We start from the raw sequence: 9,959 nt of genomic DNA, 5'->3' as shown, positions 1-9,959 counted from the left end.
ACGCGACTCCGCAGTTTTTTTACGTAACGGTATTGCCCAACATTTGAAATCAAAACTGCACCTAATCCACCTAATGGCGAAGGAAGTCTAATTGTTTCATTATAATTACCTAATATATGTTTTAGGCTCCGAACTATCAATTTCATATTCTATTATAGGTATTGTATGATTTTTTCGTATCAATTTGCCACGTTTAGATGAGTAGCATTACTTTATCACATTCGAAGCCTTTTCAAGTAGGTACAGATGATCCAATATGCGCAAAGAATGATTGTTTTCGCAAGCTTGAAACTAGGAACGGTTAAATGTTTGAAAATTTTCATACTAACTAAACTTTGGCGCTTAAGCTGGTGATTCATAATTAGTCATGATCATCTATTTTTCTCCAGTAAAATTACCATCACTATTGCACAGAAATATAGATGAAGGTGTGAAGAAAAACAAGTGAGCTAGAAAGAAATTTGATATGGGCTGATAAATATGAAAATAATCCCAAACAGCGTAATTTACGAAGATCAAAACATCGCCTCCGCCTTTGAATCGGATTCACATCGGATAATATTTTGGAAAACATAACTATGCAAATCACTGAATTTCTATTATTAGACGATAAATATAAACAGACCGGCTTTATTCATAGACAAAACTATCTAAAACCGATTATCTCTGTAGTAGCTAATCCCAATTAGTAAGCTTTCTTCCAGCAATAATAAAAATAACAATAATTTACCATCCTTCTGCAACTGTTGCTGATAACGAGAATTCAGCGACGAACCAATCACCGTTTCGTTTGTGTGTTTTTAATCTTTGCACACAAAACGGTTTCGGTCTGGTGGTGGTGACAGTCTCAGATAAGATAATTCCCTGATCTAATCGAACGGAGCCAGAGCCGGAGGCGCTTGTCGAATTCCCTACCAAAATCCTGTTATCAGTCAGTTGCACCGTTTCGATTCGACAACAGGTAACCATCGACCATGCCAACCAGCATGAGTAATTCGTTGGATATCCAATTGCGGCCGTACGCTCCGGCCGATCCACTGCCACCGGTCAGTATGGCGCGACGCTTGAGCATCCTTTTGCAGGGATTAGTGGATTTGGTGGTGATTTTAGTTTCCAGCATTCCGCTGTGGATCGAAATATTGGTGGAAATAGTGAAGCCAACACCGCCGAAGAACATCGGCGGTCAGTCGGCACTGGTGACGGGTGGAGCCAACGGAATCGGTAAAGCCATTGCGACCGAACTGGCCAAGGAGGGCTGCAATGTGGTCATCGTGGACGTAGATCACACCAACGCGGAGAAGACCGCCATCGAGCTGAGGCAATTTAATGTTTCGACGGTAGCCTACAAGGTAAGAACTCGAATCGCTATCACCTGTTTGCCGCGCAATATTTACTGTAGCAAGTGATTGATTGCTGGTGAAGTAATCGCGACCAAAGGTCGAACTAAGTCTGAGAAGACGAGGTCCATTTTCTTACATCACATTCCATTCGTATGCTTGACAGTGCGACGTCGCCGATTACGAGCAAGTTCGTCAACTTTATCGGGAAGTGGAACGGGATATTGGCCCGATCGACATCCTGGTTAACAATGCCGGATTGCTACCGTTCCTTTCGGCGGAGGAAAACCATCCGTCGGGAATTAAACGAATGATGGATGTTAACGTTTTAGCTGGATTTTGGGTATGATTCAGCATTATTTGCGAAGGAAAATTTCAAAAGCGTTGTGACTTATTTAACAGACCGTGGATCAGTTTCTGCCCGCTATGATGCGACGACGAAGGGGTCACATAGTGGCGATTGCTTCCGCTTCTTCTTACACTCCGGTTGGGTGGATGAGGACATACGTAACCTCCAAGTATGCAGTTCGTGGCTACATGGAAGCACTGGACGAAGAAATCTACCTGAAAGGTCAAGCAGAGGCGGTGAAAACGACTACGGTATTTCCGTTTATTATCAACACCCGAAAGCAACCGATGGATAGAATGAAACGAATGCCGTTAGTCAGCTGTTGGTTGGTAAGTTCGGAGAACTGAAAGTTCTAATGTTTGCGACTGATTCTAGGGGCGTGGCATCGATGCCAATTTTCTCGCCGGTACAAACCGCAAAGGCGGTGGTGAATGCGATTAAAACAAACAAAAGGAAGGTGGTGGTTCCGGATGCTATCAAAGCCTGGCAGCTCAGCTTTTATGAGTGAGAAAAATTTTTTAGCACAAGATGAACGTTGATTGATTTGGTTTTATTGTTCGAATATTTTCAGACATATACCTATCAAAATTCGGCGATTGATGGATCGAACCGTTCTGAAGGGTAGACCCATTGTACTGGATTAGAAGGGACAATCCAGTTATAAGATATTTGCAAATAAATCGAACGATAATGGGAGTTTTATTTGGTTCATATATTGATAACAATTAATAAACTTTTTGTACGTAGTTTTGCGTTATTAGTTGTTATTGTTGTTATATAGTGTTATACAGTCTGATCCTTTGCGTAAATGGGCTCTACAAAAAATCAAATCTTGAAATTAAAATATTAGGTATTTTGAGTCCTTCAATAATCGCCAAGAACCATATATTCCTGTAATAAAAGCTACAAAAATCAATTAATTCTTCATCAAGCGCACGTTCATCTGCAGCTGCACTGAAATTAAGGTGGCGTAGGTGACGAAGGACTACGTAAGTCTCTTTGTTGCGATAGTAGAATGTATCCATGTATGTAATAATACAATTCTTCATGTATACAAGCAACATACGTAACGTTTATCAAAGTAGTAACATTGTATGCAATCCTCAACCGATATTGGAGTTATATCCATGAATTGATTGCATCTATTTTATTGAAACGAATCGAAGTCATTCTAAACCAAACAGTAAATGAATTTTCATGATCTGTTTCTACATTGAATAGTGCTTTGCCTCTGGTAATCGGCAGACGGTACGCGCGGGTTTTCAAAAAGCTGAAAATTTTGCGCAAGACTTTTCTGCGGCTTACAAATGAAGAACACTGATAATAAATCATTTACAAGCTGCAGACGTTTTGGAAGTGACAGGAAATGCCACCCGTGACCAGAAAACTTATTCCCGCCATTTGTTGGTCGTCGGCATCGGCGAAAAATTCAACTTTTCCCTTTGTCGCCTGTGTTATTATGGTATTAGCTAGGCAATAAAATATAATAAACTCTTCAATCGCTGTGTGGCCCTTAAAAGGACCGATTGTTTGATGATCATAACTCCAACTTGCAATAAACTTGCACTTACGCACTTAACGTAATTCTCTTTTCGGTAAATTGGAGTACCGATAGCCGCTAACCAGGCTTATTGCAACGGACTAACCGGAAAGCGGACTAACCGGAAGTCCAGGTGGCCAGCTGCAAGTGACGTGGGATAATTCTGTTCATTTTGTTGTATCAAACAGCACATTTCCAGCCTATGAACACAACCGACCGGGAACTGCAGACATGTACGACTCGAGTGTGACTTTCGTTTGCCCTCTGATGCTTCCTCCTTTATCGCGTCCAGACATGCCAATGAGATGTTGGCAGTAGCTCAGCTAGCGTTTGAATAATGCTGTTTGCCGGAGACCAGAGCCATAGACCATATACCAGAGAAAGCGACAAGAATCGGTTCCGCCTTTTTTTCATGGTTCATCATTCCATCATCTACGTTGAACAACCTGCAGCATTTCAATTTCAGTCTGAACAAAAGAGCAAAGTTACCAGTGAGCCGTTCGCCTTTTGCTGAAAAATTTCGCTACGTATTATTACTGTAGCATTGGTGATGGTTAAATTTGTGTTGCTAATGAAAACCGAGTGAAAAGCCCTAGGTTCCAAGTTACCTAGGTTTGATCAATTACCGAACACCGTTCTTTGAAGAACGAACAAATTCTTATATGAAGATGCAAAAGATGTTACTAAAACTATTTCATTTTATTAAACCCATAGTTTTATGAATTTTGACGCTTGACCGAACACATTTACTTGGAGCTGGCATATTTGTTGGCTGCTTTGGTACCTTCCGAGACGGCCAACTCAACAGCAGCAACAAGCAAACAGAAGCGCGAGAGGTGATCGGTTAAAATTATTTGATAAGAAGCGAACAATTAGAATCAATCGAATTAAATAGAAATTCACTGATTTTCAGTGATCGAAAATTCCTCAAATCTTCATGAACATTATGTTTCGTCCTTAAAAGAACATTTTGTCGACGTGATATGATGGAAATTTAAGCCTTCTTTTCCGTCTTCTTGGGCAGCAACAAATCAGTTTGGATGTTCGGAAAGACACTTCTCTGAGCAGCGGTGACATCGGACAGCAATTTGTTCAACCCTGCATCGTTGCGGGTGGCCAGCTGCAAGTGACAATAATTCTGATCGTTTCGTTGTCGCGAGCAGCATATGTCCTGCCAATTCCAGAACTTCAGCAGCCAGATATTCCTTCACGGCAGCGAAAGGAGTGCTCCAGCTCCAACACACGCTCAGCATACTTTCCTTTCCTCAGCAGCCGATGAATACGACCGACCGGGAACTGCAGACGTGCACGACTGCGTCACCGACTCACGTTGGTGGTACATATCAATAAGGAATTTTTAAGCCAATTAGCAATCAACGAGAAAGAGTAGGATTCCATTTAATTCTCTTGTGTTTTTGTTATAGTAGAATTAAATGGAACTTTCCATCAACTTTCTCGGAGCATCCTGAATTGTTCCAAAACTTGTCTATCTATTTTTGCTGTTGAATTAGATCCGACTGTAATTCTGTCACATAAAATGTTATTTACGGTGAATTTTATTATCAGTGAATTTTATAAGTATATTATCGACACTCTACGACATTTAATTTAATAGCGAAAATAATTGGTCAATTTCATGCTCAAATGTTTACGTTGGCATCACTCCATATAAACTCCGTTCCTTGGCAACGTACAACAACGACGGTTTCGGAATTACAATCGAAACGAAGTGAAGTTTTTCCTATCAATTTAAGTGAACAATTTGGGCGAAATGATTATAATATCTCTCTAAATAACTGTTCGGGTGGTAAATTACAAGTTTCGCGAGTGATTTGACGACGTTTCAGCTGAAAAAGTGAAAATATAGTGATGAATATTAATTGGTCACTAATCACAGTATTTAGTGTAATTAATGACCGAAAAAGTAATAGCACTTATAAAATGCAATATTTAGTGCTTCGAGTTGCAAGATCTTATTACGGCTAGCAGGTTAGCTGAACTAATTTTATATTTTTGTGATGGTTTCCCGAGTCTATGGGAGCATGTTGGTAACTGAAAAAGGGAAGGGAAGAGTGATAAATGGACTCTGACGACCTTGTCGTTAACGTATGCATGCAAATGAGCTAATTTTAGTGATTTTCCCTACGGTTACCCTGCCACCTGGTGATGAATCCTGTTATGTAAAGAAAAAATGATAGCGGCATCAGTTGATTTGCAAATGCAATGGCGAAAAATATTAAGCAACTACGCTCGATGATCAACCCCGGATCAAAGAAGTTGGATATCGTAAGCCACTTCGTGTTCGCCGAATATAGCCAATCTGACATTTGCAACATCCCTTTCCTTCTAGAGAAAGACGAGAATGTTCCACGGAAGTCTGATTCCGGCTGCCCAACGGTGAAGTGTGACCGTAAAGTGTAGCCGAAGCTTAGGAGGAAGATCAAGAGCAAAATGGCCTCATCGTTTCGCGCCTTAAACCGGGAAGTCTGAGCAACTCGCCAAAACAGTCATTTTTATACAGAAGCGGCAGTGGAAGCTGGCAGTTTCTGAGCAGCAAGTAATCACCCAGAAGAAGCGGCATGAGCGGCAAGCATCACCGGCTACGTGTCATAATGGGCCACGGGTAGTTTACGAGCTTTCCCGGTACAGACAGTAGAGACACACTAAGGTTCCAGTTACAATTATAACGGATGACAACTAAAATTTTGGATTTTTTTTGAGACCCGAACAAACAAACAACAAACGAGCTCAGAGCGAAATGAGAGTATGTATGTGTTAGCTCTCTCTCTCTCTCTCTCTCTCTCTCTCTCGCTCTCTCTCTCTCTCTTCTCTTTTTGTCAATATTTTTTGTTTTGTTTATGCTTGTCTTGTTTGACGTCGAAACAAAAGCTTTTCGGGAGCGCCTTGTACACTTTGTACGAACTTCCACAGAAATCTCACAAAAAGTATACGGTACAACATTTAAAAAGCGAATATGTTGCGGCTTAGACCGTTTACCATATCCTAAGATGCTCAACAACTATTTGCAAGCAAGGTAGTGGAAGACCAGCCAACATTACGGACGCAGAAGGACATCGTTCTTTTTCTCGTTTCTTCAACAACAAGCCTTCTGGTTTGGCTATCAACTAAGCTGCACCAGACGAATGTTTGAAAAAAATTTTGATCCCGTTCCTACGAAAACATTTCTTCGAAAAGATTTCTTCGGGACTTTGAGTTCCTTAAGGTATTAAAATAACTGGAGAGCCACGTATTGCAAACAGTTGATTAGTAGAATCAAGAGACGCATTCGCAAAGTTGACATGACGGCCGCACAGTGGTTGGAAACCTTAAAAACCTGGCCAAAACCTCCAAAATCGAAAGTTATCATTCATGACATATTCTGACATAATTACACGTAGAATAAGTCATTTTAACATATCCTGTAATATCAACTATCGATAATGTAGATTAGTGGTTTGGTGTACTGTCAAACGTCAGTGTTTGAGAGACTCTTCGCTAGTGCGGCTTGCATACGTTTTGTGGCTCTCGGCAATAACGCATGTTATCGCATTATCAACTAACAATCAACCAAAATGGATAACGTTTCTGAAGGAATGTAGTTCATTAGCGTTATATGGGAATTCAGTTTCTTCGTTATATATATATATATACTTTTACAACGCTTAAAGTTTCCTTCGCAAATGCTAGTTTTTTCAATTAGCGCGCGCAATAAAATTGGTATTTACTTTTTGTGCCGCGAGGTGCCGTCGAATGTTATATGTTTTTGTGAGCGTCAGATTGTGACGGTTCGAAAGGTGTGTAGCTTTTTTGCAACTATTTGCAACTCCACGAGAAAATGGAGATTTAGTGTTGACGCGCACTTGTAGGCGAAATCGGACGTGTGAGCTCGAAACAACCTGTGCTAGCTTTTAACTTATTTTTTGCTATTTTCCTGTTCTTTACAAATAAATCGTTGATGGTGCAGAGCAAAGCCTAGGGGATAACCATCTTTAGACACTACCCTTCTTTATCGACAGACTTCGCGAGTACCGGACAATTACGGGGCTAGTTCAACGATCCTACTGACTCTAACAGCACCTGATCCTTCTTAATGTGACAGATTATTAATAATAACTCTTACAATTCATTTTATAGCTTCTGCAAATTAACGAATGGATGAGGGTAACTGGCAGCAGGGTCTCCAAAAGGAGAAATTAAGGCAGACGGGCCACATTAATATTTGCCGAATTAAGTGAACGCTCAGAATGTTGAAAAGAAAACGGTTGAAACATGAAAATTATAGATACAAACATGCATAAGCATTCAAACTTGCTTATTGATCGCTCGAAACCAGGATAGGGCAATTCTAATGACGAAAATACTGCAAGACGTATTATTGAACATTGGAAAGTGTCCGCACAAATTCTGGAGCATGGGAATCGCGCAACATGGATATAAAGCATCAAGGAAATATACGAGTGAGAAGATAATGAAACATATTTTTCGAAGAATGATTGCTTGCAATCGCGTTGTTGCGCTACACAACATTGAATGACACTGACAGCGATAAAATCGGCGACGGTGATGAAAGTAGCAGCGATGATCACTTCGATTAATATTATTTTTTAAAGTAATGTTGCATAACCTAATAGAATATAGAATTTTGCGAATTAAATAGGGTAAATAAGGCGATTTTAAATTTGATTTGTTATTTAATTCAATTTTGTTTCTTGAAAAAGGGACCAAAAACGTGCTGAGCCAGATATAAACTAAAAAGGACTAAAAAATACAAAAGTGGTCCTCCATATTGGTCAACCATTTTACATTTTGAGTTTTATTTTTGAGCTCAACGACCTGAAAGTCACCTTTAGATAAAATTTACAGCAAAAACTTTAAAATTTAACAAAAAAGGCCGCCATTTTGAATTTCACATTTTCAATACCATTTTTGAAATCAGCAGCCCGAAAAACATGGAATCTCATCATCTTGAGGTTTTGGCCAAGAATTTTAAATTTCCGACCACTGTGGGCCGTACAACACTCCTGTTCGGACATCAAACAGAAGCTTCGTCGAACAGCCGATTACGGACCGTTTCCAAATGTACACTAATTTTTTTTCATCAATGTATAATGTATCTCTAATTTCTGTAAATCAGATCTTCTTCAAGTATCTTTGTCTTTTTTGACAGCTTGAGAAAAAAATTCCAAAATTGTAGTTGTCACCCGTTAGTAAAATGAAATGGAATTCTCCTGCAGCAATAGTCAATGATATTAACAGTATCACCCTTAATATTTTTATTTGTAAACTGATTTGAGTAATGATCAATCACAAAATTGAAACATTTTTCTTTTGGTTTTTAGTTTCCTGCCAATTTACAGTACGATTACTTCCATATTTCGTACATGTACAGTCGAGTTATTGCCCTCGGTAGATCCCTAAAAAATAAACTTATATTATTCAAATTCAACCAAATTTAAAGCACAATTCTAGTACTCACTCAAACCGTGCAATCTGCCATGCCTTAGTTGACTGGTAGATGACCAGTTTTCTCGTATTACGTTTGATGCCTTCCACGATTCGTCGACCGGCCTCTTCGGGAGTGTAAACGGGTTGGTTCGGATTGTTGCTGTCAATCATGGATCAATGTTGTACAATGTAAGTAGGTACAAGAATGTGTGCCAAATACTTACGGCAGCGAACGCAACACGTCGATGCATTCCTTGCGTGTATTGATTATGGCCGGAAAAACGGTAGTGGTTTTGACCCGCTTCTCGAAACCGGCGTGGTAGATCTCGTCGTGCAGTTCTTCCATGAAGCCACGTATGGCGTACTTCGTGGTGCTGTAACTTCTTGTATAACCCTCCGGTAGGTAGGCCAGTAGCGAGGACAGCGCTACGATGTGCCCCTGACGACGCTCGTACATTCCCGGCAGGAACGTTTTGATGGTCTAAAAAAGGCGGTTGTGGAAATGAGGCTAATTAAAATCGGATATTTTTTGTTGTTTCTTACTCACCCAAAAGTGACTGAGAATATTAACGTTAATCGTTCGTCTAATATTCTCTGGGCTGTATTCGTCGGGAACTAAGAAAGGCAAAACACTAGCGTTGTTCACTAGAATATCAACCGGACCAATTTCCCGCCCAAGTTGATCGATTTCTTCATAGCAGGCGACGTCCACCTGAGAAATATTACTGATTAAAGTATTCTCCGACATTTCGCAGAACCAACCTTATAAAAAGCCGCCTTAACATTGTGGGTGAGCAGTTCAGCCAGCGTCCTTCTTCCGTTGTCTTCATCGATATCAACGATAACCACATTGCAACCGCTTCTAGCCAGTTCCAGTGCGACCGCTCGGCCAATCCCGTTGGAACCACCCGTCACCAGAGCATTCCAGCCGGTAATATTTTTCGGTGGACCAGGAAACAACCATTTCACCAGAAGCCACAGCCAAACCGGAACACTTTCCACCAGAAACTGGAGTAAATACACAAAACGCTTCACGCGGTCGAACGGAGATTTCGGGGGCACCGGAGTTGCCGGATTGTACGGGCGCTTGTAGAACTCAACCAAACTGCCACCGGTCGCTTCGCAATTCATTTCGATTCTACACTAACTGACCGACTAACCGTAAGTAGCCGACGGCAGCCGCGTGCAGCGCTTTTTTGTTCCGCTGCAATCCATCCTTAACCTTAAACTGGTTTTTTCGCAACATCTCACACGCGACGGAGTGGTTTTCCAGTTGAATGATTTTCGC

General features: G+C 40.7%; 2 protein-coding genes across 2 annotated transcripts; one reads left to right on the top strand and one right to left on the bottom strand.

The window, feature by feature from the left end:
- Positions 1-986: 986 nt before the first annotated feature.
- On the top strand, positions 987-2,330 carry LOC128744358 (estradiol 17-beta-dehydrogenase 11-like). The gene is made up of 5 exons (XM_053841307.1): positions 987-1,349; positions 1,504-1,680; positions 1,740-1,996; positions 2,062-2,190; positions 2,258-2,330. The coding sequence occupies exons 1-5, from the start codon at positions 987-989 to the stop codon at positions 2,328-2,330; spliced, it is 999 nt and encodes a 332-aa protein (XP_053697282.1).
- A 6,258-nt stretch (positions 2,331-8,588) lies between these two features.
- Positions 8,589-9,802, bottom strand: LOC128744327 (17-beta-hydroxysteroid dehydrogenase 13-like). The gene is made up of 5 exons (XM_053841232.1): positions 9,434-9,802; positions 9,219-9,383; positions 8,896-9,152; positions 8,703-8,831; positions 8,589-8,640 (listed from the first exon to the last, which is right to left on the bottom strand). Exons 1-5 carry the CDS (start codon positions 9,800-9,802, stop codon positions 8,589-8,591), a joined length of 972 nt encoding a protein of 323 aa, XP_053697207.1.
- Between the last annotated feature and the right edge of the window lie 157 nt (positions 9,803-9,959).

This window comes from Sabethes cyaneus, chromosome 3 (genome assembly GCF_943734655.1).
Source record: "Sabethes cyaneus chromosome 3, idSabCyanKW18_F2, whole genome shotgun sequence".
Taxonomy (NCBI): Eukaryota; Metazoa; Arthropoda; class Insecta; order Diptera; family Culicidae; genus Sabethes; species Sabethes cyaneus.
This window is presented reverse-complemented; position numbering and strand designations above follow the sequence as displayed.